A 17,432-nucleotide genomic window follows, 5' to 3' on the forward strand; every position below is an offset into this window, starting at 1 on the left:
GCCCCGGGCCCCGGAGGAACCGTCTGTGCCGTCTGTAAAGGCGTAGGGGCCTGTCTCAGACGCCGTCTGAGCCGTCTAAGACGCCGTCTGAGCCGCCCCGGAGGCCAGCTGGGTAGTCCCAGGGGGCCGTTTCTGCCGCCGTCTGAGCCGTCTGAGGGCCCGTCACAGACGCCGTCTGAGCCGTCTCAAATGGCGTTCAATCCCGTCACAAGGCGGCTCCCAGACGCCGTCGGAAACGCCGTCTATGGCGTCGAACCCGCCATTTCTGCCGGCATAAACGCCGTTTCGGGCGTTTCTGACCATTTGAGCCGTTTGTCGAAGCCGTCTGAGGCCACGGGAGACGGTCTGTATCAAGAACGGGTGCCGTCTGAGACGGACGTCTCAGACGGCGTTTCCCTTTTATAGACGGCTTTATTTTCACAGAGGAAGAGTATTAGATAAAAATGTTGGCGGTGGTTTTAAATTTGATGTTAAGACTTCACAGCGAACACTGCGAACATAAAACCACCGCGAACATTTCTGCATACAGTACTCAAAAGGGGACTTTAAAGTATATTGTGTGTTGTATGCCTGCGTTGTGCACATGAATTTCAGGTATATCTGATTCAACTCTTATTTTTTGCAGTGCGCCATGGCTGCCAGCGCCGACTCCACCTGCGCCAGTACGATCAGCTCCGCCAGGAACAACGGCTCCACCTGCGCCACTACGATCAGCTCCGCCAGGAACAACGGCTCCACCTGCGCCAGTACGATCAGCTCCGCCAGGAACAACGGCTCCACCTGCGCCAGTACGATCAGCTCCGCCAGGAACAACGGCTCCACCTGCGCCAGTGCGATCAGCTCCGCCAGGAACAACGGCTCCACCTGCGCCAGTACGATCAGCTCCGCCAGGAACAACGGCTCCACCTGCGCCAGTACGATCAGCTCCGCCAGGAACAACGGCTCCACCTGCGCCAGTACGATCAGCTCCGCCAGGAACAACGGCTCCACCTGCGCCAGTACGATCAGCTCCGCCAGGAACAACGGCTCCACCTGCGCCAGTACGAGGGGCTTCACCAGTACGAGCGCTCACACACGCTCTCACTTTCGTAAGTTTTCAATCAAATTACTGACATTGACCCCAAACCAAACAAGTTAATAAAGTTATGATATTTTTTCATTCGTTTGCATCCATGGTCAACTTGTTTATTCTGCCTGAAACGCAAAAATCTGTCCAAAAAGAGAGACTGGCACCCAGACGAGAGACGATATTTTGCAGCCGCCATGCTGGATCCATTAACTAATGCTAAATATTGCGAGAATGCGTGAGAGTAATGACGCAAACCTGCAGTACCGGCAACTACCCGTAGAGGGCAGTATTTGAGTTGCTGTGTATTTCTATGGGGTGAAGTGCTGCTAGCACTGTTTTTTTTTCTTTGGCAACATTGAAAATTGTGCAAGTGGTAAATGAGTCCCTTTACTAACCTGGGATTTTTTTTTTTTAATTATTAACTTTGGAACAATTATTATCGAATAAACAAAGAAAGTTGTTAAAATGTTGTGACAGTGAGAAAGCAACTGGACAATGGGGATAGATACACAGTAGATCCCAAGTAATTGACACCTTGAACAAGGTTTTACATTGTAGCTCGACTGAAGCAGAAGGTTATAGCTAGACTGAAGCAGCGGTGACTTTTCATGTTCCCCGCCCAACCGCACCCTTTTCTTAGAATAACTTGCTTACTAAGATACAAATTTTACAATGTATTTTGATTTTTTAATCAAAATATATGTTATTCACAAGTGTAGGCGGGTCTAGTTTTTGTGGCCTCACGAAACTAAGGGGACCATCAGTATGCTCGTGACGTTTATGTGTGGTTTTAAAAGCTGAAAGTATTAAGTTATTAAGCATAATTTATGTGCTAAACAGTGTTAGTACATGTCACTACCATATTAAATATTCCAGCATTTATTAATTTCCACTTTATTGGCCATAAAACTGCTTTACCTTCCTTCAAGCACTGTAAGCAATGATATAAGACTTTCCTTGCCTCGATCAGCATTCCCACCAGCCAAGAAGGCGCTGGCAATCAAGGTGCGGGGGCATCCTAATACCCCGGGAAATTTAGGATTGTCAAGCCTTCAAAAATATATTCTGGTTGTCATAGTTTTTAGAATTTAGACTTTTTGCTGTATCATTTACCATAGAGCTGAACAGCTCAAGCAATAAATTTCATTCATTCATGAACGCAATTTTGAGAGGTCTGAGTTTCACCGCCGCCATGTTTGACTTTATTATGGTAGTGCTTTAATGGTAAGGACTCCCCAAAAAGTTGCCGTTTAAAACGCTGGAAATCGGTAAATTACAAAAAAAACACGGTGCTGTTTGTTTATCACACACTGCTTGACTTACATACTCGTGTTTTCAGGTACGTGAGTACCGACCAAGTTTCAGATTGGACATGGAAAATACGTAGTCTATTACCGAAAAATCTTTGATGAAACACCAGTGGCTTACCATATTCAGTTATCCTCCCATTTATTTTCAGTTTCTTGTTGATTTGTTTGTTCTTGACCAAAGAGTTTGTTTTTATGTCCCTAAGACTGTGGTGAAGTTCCCCATTGACGTAGTATACTAACATGGAAAGCTATTAGTGAGTAAACGTGAACTGACAAGTAATATTCTCAGACTGTAGTTTATTTACAAACATAATGTTACACTGACAACCACTGTGTAACCAAGTGTGAAACAAGTAAGTGACAATACTTGAATGTGGGTGAAAGAAGCTGAGGGCAGGTAAATTACCGTCAAAAGAATCCGCATGACATCAAGGCCGGATCTAGTGGGGCCGATGCTAGAAGATTTGTGATCCTTCCGTGGGAAAATCGTGTCCACTAGCCTAGACAGTCCTGGTACTCCTACAGCCATGGAAACTAAAGAAATTTGTGTTTCGACAGAAATTCCGCCATCTCCGGCTCCAAGTTTGCTTTCACACTGCACGTACTCTTCCCGTTTCCTGCGTCATGCAGTCGTGCTACTTGCCAATTAAATTGCTTCAATTTGCCAAGACCAAGTAAGCAAAATCGCGACACAACTTTGACAAGATGGCTGTAATGTGTTTACTAGTACAGCATCCAAGCATAAAAAGAGGGGGATCACCGTCACATTGCATGTTGATACACGTTGTAATACTTGTCTGTATAAAAGAGATGGATTAAAAGAAGTTTGGGTGTGAATTCAGTTGTATTGATTTCTGGGGAAAAAACACCAAAATTCATGTATCGATGTGTTTGCTTTTGTGCTTTGGTATGTTGTGATGCTGTGAACATTCTGAGGCCTTTCATGTTTGGCACGAACCTTTCGCTGAGTTTGTCCCAGTTTATGATATATAGACTGCTTGTAGAATCTCCTTGTTGGATGTGTATCTTCCCCGTGGCCGTAGGACCGTCAGCACTTTTCTTGTCACATTATGGGGGCGTGCTGCAGTTTGTCAATGGACTGCTAACAAAACCAACAAGATTGGCAACATAAAAAGATGTTGCCATAGCGACGGTGGTCTCTGTTAACATTTTCGTTTTTAGCCAACATGCAAATAAGGACCTCGCATAAATCATATCAGTCGATCACCTTCTCTACCAAAATAACACAAGTTGTCCAATGTATGAAAATCTTGTTTTCACAAAAAAAGATATCGTACCATTACATGTACCTCATAAATTATGTAAATGAGGCCCTCTGTGCAAGATTTGTGTCTAATAGTGGCCGCATTTACTTAACTTCCAAATGGTGGCTCTTTCTCATTTACATATGTCATGTGTCTGAGCGTCCTATAATAGAATTCAGCTGATTTATTAACTGTCCTCATTAATTATGCAAATCAGATATTGATTGGCATAATTGGCATATGATAATGTAAATCATCACTTAAGCTATGTACGCACCAAAAATTATGATGATCTGTCATCCCCTTCATGCGTTATTCTCTTTCAAAGTTTGAGTCAAAATCAGCTCCTGTATAGTTTTAAAAAAGCCGTTAGGGGGTCCAAATCTACAGGACATATTTTCCTAACAAAGAGCTATCCACCACGTAAAAATCATGACTATAGCATGTTCAGAAGACGAGATTTGAGAAGTGAAAGTTCCCCTGCAATACCATAGAAAGTTGCAAGGGGGCCCAAAATCCAATCATTACAAGGTCTCCCACAGACCTACCCACCTACAAAATATGAAGACAATACATCTAGGCATTCTTGAGTTATCATCCCATGGACTTTCACATTCCTGTACAATTCCTAGAATTCTTGCAATCTGCACACAATATAGTAGAAATTTGGCTCGCCCCTGAGGCGTCGCCAAAAACTTTGGAAGTACACGGTAGGTTTCCTTCTTATAGAAGCAAGGCTGTTGTTCTATACTTCCTGTCCCACTGTTGATGGTAATAGCCTCCCTTTTTCATTTTTTGGAGACGCAGTCACATTTTGAGACTCAGAGAGGCAAATCATGGTTGAGGAAGGTACAGTTTAATGCTTCCACATCAACGCCGAGAAGTCCCAGGGTTGGATCTTTCCCACCGTGACGCCCGAAGCTTCGGTGCAAAACACAAAATGACCATGCACATTTATCAATTTTTTTAAATGGTCTGAGGTGAGATTTGGTATCATTTGACCGTGGCAGGCGCCTCTCTGCCGGACTCTACGTAAAAAGAATCGCCATCCAACCGAAGTTTATTTTTCTCAGAAATGGCCCTAAAATGCACCAGAGAGCATCTAGATTTTTAAAAATTTCAGAGGGAGGCCCCCCCCAGACCCTCTCGTGCTGCTGCTCGTTCGTGGCCTTTGGTCACGCCTGAGTTTGCTGAAAATCCTGGATCCGCCAATAACCTGAGATAGCCTCATGCAACACCAAACATGAGCAAACTGACACAATGGAGCAGCATTACCAATGTGCGACAGATCATTCAGGAGGGCCGGGAGTTTTGATAGCATTAAGGCCAAGGGAGTTTGGCGGTAGGAACCTAGTTATATTCTTTGACTTAAGATGATGACAAGTTGTATACAGCTTATCAATGTTTCTGTCATCAGTTTAGAAGAACACATGTTAATTTGTAAAAAGATTTACCGTAAAATCCCTATTTAGGTGCGCACTTTCTAAACTTTTCAAGTCGCAAGCAGGTGCTCCAGGCCGATGCCAAAGTCGAGGTGCGTACGTTAGGAGGGGTTCTTCCTCGTAAAAATCGCATATCAGCTTGAGAGTATGGTACATCTTCATGCAAATGAAGTGTGGAATGCTACCACACAATCAGTAATAAAGAATAAATGATACATATATTCAAATTTTTTGACATTTTCTACCCAGAGACATTTTCTCAGTAACCCTTTAAGTCGGTAAACATCATCAGAAGGATGATCATGTCAACCCCTTAACTATCCACCGAAATGCTGGAGAGGGGGTGCGTACATTACGAGGGTTTTTCCCCTGAACGTTTCAACTGACTGAGTCAGGCCCGCAATCGTCCCCAAATCGGGGGTGCGTACGTTAGGAGGGGTGCGTACGTAAATAGGAATTTTACGGTAGGTACAGGTACCTAAACCTCTGTACCGGTACCTGTACGTTTAGGTACGCAGCACTTAGTGCTATGCCATAAAGAGGATCTTTAATGGAAAAGTGCTTATTTGAGTAATCGTATACTGTGTTCTCATCTTTTTCCAATGCTAGATGATGATGGGGAGCAGGAGGAAGATGAGGAGGAAGCTGGACATGGACCTGTTTTTGACTACAGCTCCAACATGGCATTTGGATTCTTACAGTCAGTGATACAATATGTGAGTAACATGCAGTTAGCCTCTGATTTTACAGTGTGTTGATATTTATCTATTTATAGTTTGTTGCAATTAAGTTGCTTCAAAGATTAACTCTGATTCTGTATTGAAACTGTTAAACAGGTTTTATAGTAAAGTTATCACTATGGAAGTATCAACATGGATTGTATGTGGAGAAGATTAAGAAAAATAGTCAATGATATATAAAGGTCCCTTCTGCTCTTGAGCGATACTCTAGGAGTGAAATTTTCTGATGTCCCCACTGTAAATCTGCTTTGACTCCGCCATTCCTCTTTAAGCATTTACAGCAACTGTGACGTGGATTATGACTGGAAAATAATTTTTCTAATAATTGAATCTGATTTGAACGCAGGGTGGCAGAAAGAGGAAGAGGCAAGATGTAAGTAAAACATAATTTTTGATGGAAGTTGTATTGTTGATACATCAGTATCAAGATATCACAAGATAAATCATTACAATTTGATTTTTTTTTCTTCATCTTAATCTATTCTCAGACTATCTATTTAATCGTAAATACATTTATTTGCCATCATTATTTAACTTCCCTGGTTGGAAAATACTGTAATCGTGAACTGGTAGGTTTGGCTGCTTCTTATAATCCTGTTAACCTTAGGCCCACTTTACACTTGTGTCGCATAACAGTCATGCAACGCTTTGCTACTGGTGACGGTTGTTTTTAGACCTACAGGCGGAAGCACAGTGCGCCAGCCGTGGCACAGAATTTCACAGTCGAGCCCGATTCAAAATGGCAGTAGAAGAGCTGCCTATTTTCGTCTTGCAGTTACTTTTCTTATGTTTGCTACATTGCGTTTCCCTGCATAATTAAGACGCCGCGTACGTACCCAAGAAAAGAGGAAGATCAGACTCATTTACAGGGACGGGCAAGACCCAGGCTTCAACCTGCCGTTTGCCCTTGCCACGCTGGCGGTTGGGAGCCGGGCACGTTGATCGGGTCATAGCAGAACACCAAAGAACGAAGCAGCCACTGGTGGCAGGCCATTGCACTTTAAATATTCGACAACTTTCAATGGCAATGGCACAAACCTTTCAGAATAAGGAAAACATACTTCTATCGCTAGCACAGGCTTATTAGCATAACGTTTACATATGACACATAACCTCCTGAGCATCACCGGAGCCGGGTTCTCTTTACACATAGAGAGGAACCGTCACGACCCCCCACTGGAGCGGCACACAGGGGAAGGTCACCAGGTCTGGGTCGGTTCGTGGAAAAATCGACATATGGTGCTTATTTTGTCTTTAGATCAGTAACAATTAAGCGACACACACCGGTTAACTGACTCAGTGTAAAGTGGGCCTTGAATAACTCTAGCTCTTCAGATGATCCTGTATATGGTGTGAGAATAAGACTGATTGACATTCTTGAGCAAGAATAATGAACTAATTCCTACAAAATCCTTCACCTCTGGGCATTTACATTATGTACTGTCAATTAGACTATTTTGCATTACTGATAGTATGTCAACAGCCTTGCTTTAAAGATTCCCTTTGTTGTAACTTGTAGGCGATCAAAGAGGCCAACAAGAGATGGAAGGCCAACTATCCTCCTGGTATGAACATAATTTTATTTGTAATCTTGGGTGATTGAACTGCATCGATAACAATGTCAACTGTACTTGCCATTGCTGTTCATACTGAATAAGGATGATATCTATTTACTAGATTAAACTTTTCACCCAACACTGTAAGAGAAATTGGAACTTACAGATGAACTTTCATGCTAAGGATGATATCTGTTTGTTGTAGATCTGTGGGAGCAGACTGCAAAGGAGAGGAAGGCTCGCGAGGAGGCAGAAAAGAAAGCTGAGGAAGACGCCGAGAAGCAGAAAGAAAGGGTAAAATAGCTTTCCAATCCAACAGACGAGTGCCTCTTATTTTAGTATTCTATATATAATATAGTTTAAAATTGGATCTGGTGTTTATGATAAATTTTTATCATAAATATCATTATAGGAATAGGGTTTTATTTCATATTTCGAACGTTGAGAAAGGATGTAATACTAATTGGACTTTCTTGCTGTTTTGTTTTTTGTTGTGTATTGGACAAGGAATAATTAAAAATCAAAACCTTTTAAAAAAAGGCCTTCTGAAGATAAACACTGTAATACTTAGTTCTGACGCATTTTGTCCAATATTTTCAGGATCGCCAGCGCCTTGCAGAGAACATGCAGAAGGAGCGGGAACGACAGGAACGGGAGCGCCGCGAGAACCAGGAGGCCGAGGCCAGGAAGCGTGCGGCCATCATGAACCGGGAACGACAGGAACGGGAGCGCCGCGAGAACCAGGAGGCCGAGGCCAGGAAGCGTGCGGCCATCATGAACCGGGAACGACAGGAACGGGAGCGCCGCGAGAACCAGGAGGCCGAGGCCAGGAAGCGTGCGGCCATCATGAACCGGGAACGACAGGAACGGGAGCGCCGCGAGAACCAGGAGGCCGAGGCCAGGAAGCGTGCGGCCATGATGAGCTCCTCCCTGAACGTCACCAGCGCCACCAGGACTGCTAACCTCAAAGGTGGGCAACACCAACTATTCAGACATTTCTCTGAAGACCATTGGTAATGGAGTACTGCAAATTAAAGCACCCAGTAGATAGAGTATGATAGGACTGGTGTATGCTATCACTGCAGCTATAACTGTCTGTAACTGAAAACAATGATTTAAGTGGCTAAGAACTAAACAGTCACTTTTTGCAACACTTTTACCTATTGTTGAGACAACAGATAGATTTAAGATCATAGTGGTTTGAATTCAAGTTTTTGCTGCACTTGAAAAGTTCAAGTAACATTGCAGTCATCAAGGCTTGGCTAAGAACTAAACCAAGTCATTTTTAAGACAATCAACTATTTTGAAACAACAGATAAAGCCACACCATTTTGATTTCTTAGTTGTTAACAGATTTTTTTTTTAATTGTAGCAATATGAGGACATCATCAAAACAGAAGGCTGGGGTGAAAACTTGCACCTGATCCATTTTTTTAAAATTCCAGTAACCAAGCAATCAAATTGGTGTGGCCTTAAGATGTGAAGATTTTGCTGCAAATGAAAGGGAGTTTACATGTAGTATAATAAGTTCACTGCTACAGAGCACACTACAGCCTGATTTAGGTTTTTCAAGTGATGCAGACAGGCGATAGAGATAATAGTGCGGCTATCTAACTGCTTTTGTCATTAATGTATTTCTTAAAAGCACCCCCATCTTGATGAGCATGTGGCTGGGACAGGCCGTAACGTTTTGTGGCTGTGTACTGAGAGGGTTTGTGCTAAGCAGATATTGGGTGGTGTGTCCGTCGTCCTTTGAATATCTGCACAACTTGATGTCTGCATGATGCATGGTTTCAATTAAGGACTCCAAGCACTTGTCAGACATCAACTTCATACACTGCCTGACAGTGTGTAGCTGCATGTATCTGAGATAGATATAGAGCACAACACAGTGTATTCCGCATCGCCCGAGGTACCGGCCCGATTGCAGGTTGTATCACTCGAAAGCCGATGCAATCCCGAGAGGGCCAGGACCAAAGGTGATGTGGAATACACTGTGTTGTAGTAGAAAAAAAACACATTTCAATGCAAAATGCAAACATTGATTCCATGCTCTCAATCCAGTATTCAAATTTTCAACAGCGGCACACTTGAAATACATTCTAAACATTCTATGGAAGCCAGTAGTGTGTAATATAAACAATAACTAACTCAGTTACCACTGACAGTAACAGTAGAACCCTTTCTGAAAACCATTGTTTTCATCAGCAAATGCTACTACTTACAATAGCCTTCTTTGCTAAGATGAGACTTTCGTACTTTGATAACTTGTTTCTTTCTCGGTCTGTGCCTTCGCAACTATAAATCAAGATCCTTTTGATCACAAACACACATTATCAGGGCTTGGGAGCATTATTTGTAGTTAACCCGCTGACGATCACACAACCTGAGATTTTGTTTAGTACCCTGCATGAGTCTACCGATTTCTCGCAGCGTGTGCACAGTACTGGTAAGTTTACACCAGATAATAGACATTCAGGTTCAAGTTCATAGACATTCAAGTTCATGTTGTTCAACTTGTTGCCAATGTCAGGAATGGCATTTTTTATTGTTACATAACAGGGTTGCTTCATATTATATACATGTACATGTACTAACACTGTTTTATCAAGTTTACTCGAGTTATTTGAGATCTTTCGCTGGCATTTTGCCAGCTTTGCTTCCAGCGGCCTTGATAAAACAAATGTATATTAACTGAAATACATAACAGGGCTCAAAATATATTTTTGCTGTCTTCTGCAATATGGGATCCTAATGCTCATTGTCTTATAGCCCGGCAGATTGCAAGTTAGTCTTCAATCTATCTTTTTCCACAAATTACAGGCAGCAGGTGAGAATTTTGAGCCCTGTATTATAATGTACTACATTGTGCAGTACATTCAATACAAGTCTTTATCTTACTAATGAAGTATCTAATTTCTTAAAGGTCCAAGAGGAAGGATGTTGGGACCAGCTTAGCTGCCAAGAAGCTGTAGAGAGTGGTAAAATGACTCCCTGTACTGTGTTCAGCAGTGGAAAGTACAAGATGCCTTAGGAACATCATTATGATGGAAGTCCAGGTATACATCTTGCACTAAAACCCTTCACGTGCAGGTGCTACAAACTTTAAGGCTGCATCTTAGGGTCTCGGACTGGAGTTTTTTTACGATTTGGTATGTACATGTAGTGCGACACCCCCAGCCCGAGGGGCTACAATTCCGCCTTGAAAAGTAAGACAGAAAATATCAGCGAAAAGCTGTTTCAGGCTGCTTTCCATTGTATTTATCGGTATCGTCTGTTGTCTCTTTATTTTGGGCAGAAACCATAGTAAAATATAATTTTTGGACCCAAAAAGTATCATTTTTTAATGTTTTTTTTAACGAACCTGCTTGAAAAAAAAGAGAGATAGTTTTCCTGGGATCACGGCAACCATGCTGAGGAAGCTTAGTAAATGATGTCTCTGAAAAATGAAAAAGTCATGTGATAACTTTTTCGCGATCTACCTAATGTAATGTTATTGTGTAAATACTATGTTTTGGACCGTATCTGTTAGCACAAACACCTAGTTGTAGTGCATAACAGAACCTAAGTCAGAATTGACCAGAGGAAGGTGACAACAAGAGATGGGCTTTGAATAAAGCACTATTTTGGTTGTGTACAAATAACTTTGTTATGCTATAAAATGTCTAGATGCAAATGTCAGGTCAGCATTCAACTACCACTAGCCAAAGGAAACAAATTCTTAGGATATTCCCAGATTGTGAATGTTACGTCACATTTTTGAAAGTGAACGTCTTTCTTTATACATGTACATTCATTATGTATCAAACATTATCAAGGATTTTCAGTATTTGTATCACCAGCTAGTCCAAGACTATTGTAGGGAATAAAATGTGAACATAAATTTACAGCAAAGCTTCTATTTCTAAGGATAGAACACAATTTATTTGGTAGTGCCTTCTTTATGTGACATGTATAGCAGGTCTCAGTCAATGTTAAAGTGTCATGCATGCTCTGTACAGTACTCTCACTGCTTAATTGCTTATGTTCAAACATTTCTTTTAACACATTTTATCATTCTTGTTCACTTGTAGTTGCACCTGAAAAGCCTTGCAGCCTTCTCTTACTGAAGCCATTCATTTCTCATACACAATGTGTTTTTAATAAAAGAAAAATCTGTATGATGGTGAAGCACCTTGTCTTTGTATCATATTTCAACCTTGGTCTTTCCACTCTTCTCGTATCAGACTATTCATGCTTGCTAGCAGACACCGCATGTTTCTATATTCCTAGCCCTCTTGCGAAAATGGACTGTTCCAAAATTACTTGTGCTAAAACAGCTCTTTACAATTAGTTAAATCCTATGACTTGTCATACTTAGCTCTCACCAGCTATCTCTATCCTATAAACTAAACTTGCTGTACTGGTCCATTAAACTACCTTCATATCTAGACAACCTAACCGATTAACCTGTATCCTGGCAGTGTCTGTTTTAATTTTACGCTGCTCCTATCATCTATATAGATATTACTGCAGTGTCATGTAAAATTGACCAGCTTTTCCCAAATAACATGATTTAATGGATTATTCTGAAACCAAAGAGGTTCAAAATGGATTTATCCTAAATTGGCCCCCATGCAATAAGGGACCCTTCCAATGGCATCCTAAGCAGAATAGACTCTTCCAAATTGCATCTTATATGAACATTTCACATTTTGACTTTAACGGTGCACACCCCATCCGAGATAGTGCGCGACAAAAAAGGGTTTTGAGGGGCAGGATTTGAGTTCACATTTCTCATAATGCGCTTAAAAAGTGATATTATATACTAGCATAGCTGAAAAGCATATGAATTGGTGTGTTTTCGGTGAAAATTGCGTTTCGGTCCGAGTTTTATTTCCAGATATCCATCCGCGTTGATAGTGAGGTGTCCCCCGACCCAAGATTGACCATTAATATTGTTGCGTTCTTTTTGTGATGTTGACATGCCTCGCGCTGTGGATGATTAGAGAAATTGAAGTACTAGAATTTTCTTTGTAATTGGCTTGATTATACAATAGGTTTTCCTCTTTCTGACAACATCAGTCGTTAGTGCTGCAAAAAATGTTTCTACCAGTTTTATCATGCGGGAAAATGCCAAATTTTGTGCATCATTTTTGACGTGAAAGTCATGAGTTTTTCTTATGATTTACCAAAATTAGAGAAGTTGAAGAAACAAACCTCATTTGGTCTTGTTACGGAAGAGGTAGGCTTTCACCCCATACACAGTTGATTTACTTCGGAATATTTCCCTGGAAGAGACAGTACCTAGACTTGAGGGTGCACAGCCTCCAATTGAAACCCCAAATAAACTGGCGTGTGCTCAATGATGCATAAATCTAAGATGTGTATTGTTGTCAGAAAATAGCCATTATGTTAATGTTCTCAAAGTTTGAGCACTTATACCGAAGCGCATTTCAGGCATATATGAACATGTGCATTATATAGCTGTAAGGGGTGTTTATTCTTGACAGTATTCAACTGTGTTTTGTCACATATATTTTTCTTCACATCTCCCTTTTTTTTAGTAAATGCTCATGAATTGCTGGTGTCATTTCATGAAATAGTATATACAAAATGTACATAGCCCATTTGTGGATTATGAAATACTGTAGTAAGTAGACCTTTGTATTTCTGTATTTTGTTGTTAACTTGTTTTGTGTTTTCCACCACAGCACACATCCCTCTCATGCTGCGGAGGATTGCAAATACAGCGGAATGGGACGCCGCTCACGGTCCTGCCGGTAGGTTCTGCATGAAACAACTGTACTATTGTCTTGTTTAAGTTTACACTATAAGACTAGCACATTGTCATTTATTTACACGAAATCAGGACCAGACCTGTCTGTGGTGCTGAAAGATGAACTGCTGTAGTCATCAGAACACTTAGGACACCTGTTCTTATACTATTGTTCCTCTTATAAGGCTCATTAGTACAAGCTGATTTCACTGTTTTACTTCATGTTTTGAAAAGGGAATTTTGTATGGCATACAGGTGATTTTGTGTGATGAATTTAAAACAACAATTGAAATGTGATGAACTTAATCTGTCATTACAGTCAAAGCATCCAGAAGAGCGGTCAGACATTGCCCTTACAATTTGCGCAAGAGAACTTAAAGGTACAGACATTTGGTTGTGTTATTACAAGAACAATGTTAGATACTTATTAAGAGCTTTTCTTCTTTCCCCCATTTCAAATTCCATAAATCTATACATTACTTTATTAACCTCTTGAAAATGATGCCTGACCCAATTTGTTTTCATCACTTCAGCGCCAGTCTGCTCAGAGGAAGCGGAATGTTGTCATGGAAACGTAAAAGATATCAACCTATCACTACATCTACTCAGGCCCTCTGGAAAGAGCTAAGGTCATCTTTCACTGCTTTAAAAGGGTGCCCCCAGCACAGATCACTGCTTATCCCTAGATAAAGATTGTACCGTGTAATATGTCAATGTCTGTGTGCAACTAGGCATCTCGCCAAGTGTGAGTAAAAGAGTGGACTGTATCCTCAGTAAAGTGCACAGCTGGCACAATGTTTTATGGTTTAGAGACTGCGAATGATATATCTTAAGCATGGTTAACGTTACATATATACTCAGCCATGGCATTGAAAAAAGGTACGGTTACTCAAACTGCATTGGTGTCCATGTGGTGAGGGCAGTTTGGGGAGGCTCCAGTGCTGCTGTTGTTGTGGTGGGGGGGCTCTCAGCGGCTGTGGGAGGGGAGACGGAGGGCGCTCTTCCACAGCGCAGGGCTGCCGCTGTGTCTCCTGAGCATCTCGGACAGATGGATCCAGTCATGCTGCTTGAGGCCGGTGGTTTAGGGTGAGGGAGGTGTTTCAGGGAGAGGGAGGAATGGCTTTGTTTTTTGTTGGCAGTAACAAATGTGTCTCATCATTTGGGAGCTGTACTTGGGGTGTGCTGTGGGGGTGGGGATTGAGCTGTGGTGGATTCATCGCCACTTTGATTTCTGCTTTGAATGTCCACATCATGAAGAAAATCATTTCTATCGAATCTCTAACCAACGTAACATCCCAATTACTATGAATTTGCCGTCCATTCTAAGACTGATTCCTCAGGAGCTTAATGTCTCTCAACAAAGTCAAAGTAACCCAAACTCCCTTGAAAGGTTTTATTTGACATTTTCATTCTAGATATACAGCAAGCAAGCATGAAACCAAAATCAACAAGTATATAGTATTCAAGCAGCACAATAAGATTGCAATGTGACATAGTAGAAATTTTAGGAATCAAGCAATTTACAGGATGAATTCTTGAACCTTTAAGAGAACTTTGCAAATAGCGAAAGAGTAAGTCCACAAACACATAAAGGAGGCTTCATAACAATGTTAGGGGCCCCCAAGGAATTTTGTTGGGGGCCCCTTGAATAACCATGAATCCATGTTTGGTGTGTGTGTTTGGGTGTTGAGAAGGCAGTGGACAGTCGGTATTGCCGCGGCCCCCCTTGCAGTTTTCGCTGGTGACAGGGGGGCCGCAACGCCCCCTTCCCCGACACACAAAATACTTGGGGGGGGGGGGCATAATGCTGTAGCCACACCAAAAGGGTAGGGCACAGGTTGCATTGCACACAAGAAATATCTTGGGGGGGGGGGTATGGGGGAAAGAGCAAAGAAATTGTCACGGCCCCCCCTTTGCAGTTTTGCTTGTGACGGGGGCCAGGAGAGCTAGGAGCAAAGAAGGAGACAAGTTGCATTGTGGGCGCCCTGATAGGCTCACTTCCAGACAAAAAAAATTTAGCCTTGTTTAATGCTGTAGCCAATGCAATAAAGGTACCGGTACCAGAAAGGGTAGGGGACAGGTTGTATTGTGGACCCCTGGTAGGCTCACTCACAGACAAAAAATTTAGCCTTGTTTAATGCTGTAGCCAATGCAATAAAGGTACCGGTAACTTTGAAAAGGGTAGGGGACAGGTTGCATTGTGGACCCCTGGTAGGCTCGCACACAAGACATATGTTTGAGGGGGGGGGGGGTAGGAGCAAAAGAAATGAAAAAGGGATTTTAATTATTCCTCTCTCATAGGTTCATCAGATGGAGACTAACAAAAAATGCATATTCAAATTATGTATTCATTGGTTTAATCAACAAAGAACAATTACCATGATCAGATTTCTTGATATAAATATCTTATATGAAACTTACATGTATATACAATCATTGATAATAGAAAAGACAGCAGGTGCCCGTTTTTGTTTGGAACTTGATCGGCTAGGAATGAGTGAAATTTTGTACCTTTTAAAAGGATTATTGTTAGGGTTTGGGTTGACAGTATCATGACGTGTTCATAAGATTATCAAATGAGTATCATGTCAATGGAGAAAACAATAAGTTGTTATTGGCAGGAACATCCTGTCAATAGTGTTAAAAAATTCTTATGCACAAAAAATTCCTATTGATTATTGGGAATCACTATAGCCTCTGCCTTGTCTTTTTTAAGTTTGATTCTAATTGCAGCCTATAACATCCAGTACTGTACAGATGACATTATTTCAATGCATTTTAAAGCTTTCATCAAGAGCTGTAAACTTGTTGGAAGAAAAAAACATAGCTTGCCCTTGGGAACCATGTTTTCCTTGGGAACCATGACATCACTGGGTGACGTCACCAACGCCAACTTTCAAAGAGGCTTTTCAGCCAATATGCAGCACCGAAACAACAAAAAGTTGATTTCCCAGCCAAGGGCCTAAGCAGGCTCTCCATCCCGTTTTACCTGTTTTGTGAAAAGTGATGTCCTGAAAAATGATGTTTTTATCAATTTTTTCTACTGTAACATTGTTTAGGCCTGTACATTGGCCTCAAAACACATGACTTTAAACCTCTGCTGTGAAAAGAGTAATAATCGCAGGTAAGCCAAATTTGGATATATGGTAGAAGTTCACATCTGACCAGGGTTGGGGTCATGACGTGGTAATCTGCCAGAAGTGTGTGGTGGTGGTCACCCTGATTTCTGACCCAGATTGCATGGGGATCATTTTAGCTGTGCATAGGTTTTTTTTGTATCTCCTGAAAAGCCTGTTAGTAGTACTTTTGGGCGCGATGAAGTTGGTTTGCCATCAAAGTCTTTTTTGTATTAGTCAGCGATAAATGCGTTTTTTTTCACATGATGACCCAAATAGCAGCGTTTTTAATTCATTTTAACCGAATTTGCGTCATCCGAGATCACACAACTTTTTTTATTTTCTATTTTTCACAGACACCATTTACTAACTAAAGTTTTCTCAGCATGTATGCCGTAACCCCAAGAAAAACCTTTTTATTTCAAGGAGGTTCAATCAAAGAAGTGTGAAAAAAATAATAATTTTCTACTATATGGTTTCTACCAAAATAAAAGGACAACAGACGATACCAATAAATACATCGGAAAGAAGCAAGAACCCGCTTTTTGCCGATATGGTTACATTTTCCTCCTACTTTCTTGGTGGAATTTTAGCCTCTCGGCCTGGGGGTGTTGGCCTACATACCAAATCGTAAAAAAACTCTGGTCTGAGACCTTATGTTCACATTTTTCGAGATGATTTCTTCACCGGGAAATTAGAGCTAACGCAAACATCTTACAGTTACATAATCCATGGTAGTTTCAACCACAAACTGTAGACCACCCCAAACACATCTATTTTCTCCCTGTATAAACTGCAAAATCAAATCCAAGTGAGCTAGTGCGTACATTACTCCCATAGAAAGCAGGAAAATTCCAGGTTTTATCCAAAGTAACTGTTTTCCTTTCTTATGATGAATCTGATTGTGGAGCTAATAGAGCCAAATGTTCAGGTTTTTTTTTTCAAGTTATCCATCATTCTGCAGAATAATTATTATAATGCAATTACGGCAGCCTAAAAGTTATGGCGCCAAATTTTCAGTTTTTTTGCAGGTTATCCATCATGCGGATGAATAATTATGATTATGCAAATGGCAGCCTTAATTATGGCGCCACATTTTCAGATCTTTCAACATAAACCCTGAGCTGCTGTAGAATGAATATGATTCTGCAAGTACAGCCTAATTGTCTATTTGCT

At 41.3% G+C, this 17,432-nt stretch overlaps 1 protein-coding gene across 1 annotated transcript; it reads left to right on the top strand.

Moving 5' to 3' along the window:
- The first annotated feature begins 432 nt into the window (after positions 1-432).
- LOC136423002 (capping protein inhibiting regulator of actin dynamics-like) lies at positions 433-11,552 on the top strand. Its single transcript, XM_066410979.1, has 7 exons — positions 433-1,088; positions 5,696-5,802; positions 6,173-6,199; positions 7,346-7,391; positions 7,588-7,676; positions 7,983-8,352; positions 10,309-11,552. The coding sequence occupies exons 1-7, from the start codon at positions 632-634 to the stop codon at positions 10,338-10,340; spliced, it is 1,128 nt and encodes a 375-aa protein (XP_066267076.1). The 5' UTR covers positions 433-631; the 3' UTR covers positions 10,341-11,552.
- Positions 11,553-17,432: the final 5,880 nt, after the last annotated feature.

This window comes from Branchiostoma lanceolatum, chromosome 17, assembly GCF_035083965.1.
Source record: "Branchiostoma lanceolatum isolate klBraLanc5 chromosome 17, klBraLanc5.hap2, whole genome shotgun sequence".
Taxonomy (NCBI): Eukaryota; Metazoa; Chordata; class Leptocardii; order Amphioxiformes; family Branchiostomatidae; genus Branchiostoma; species Branchiostoma lanceolatum.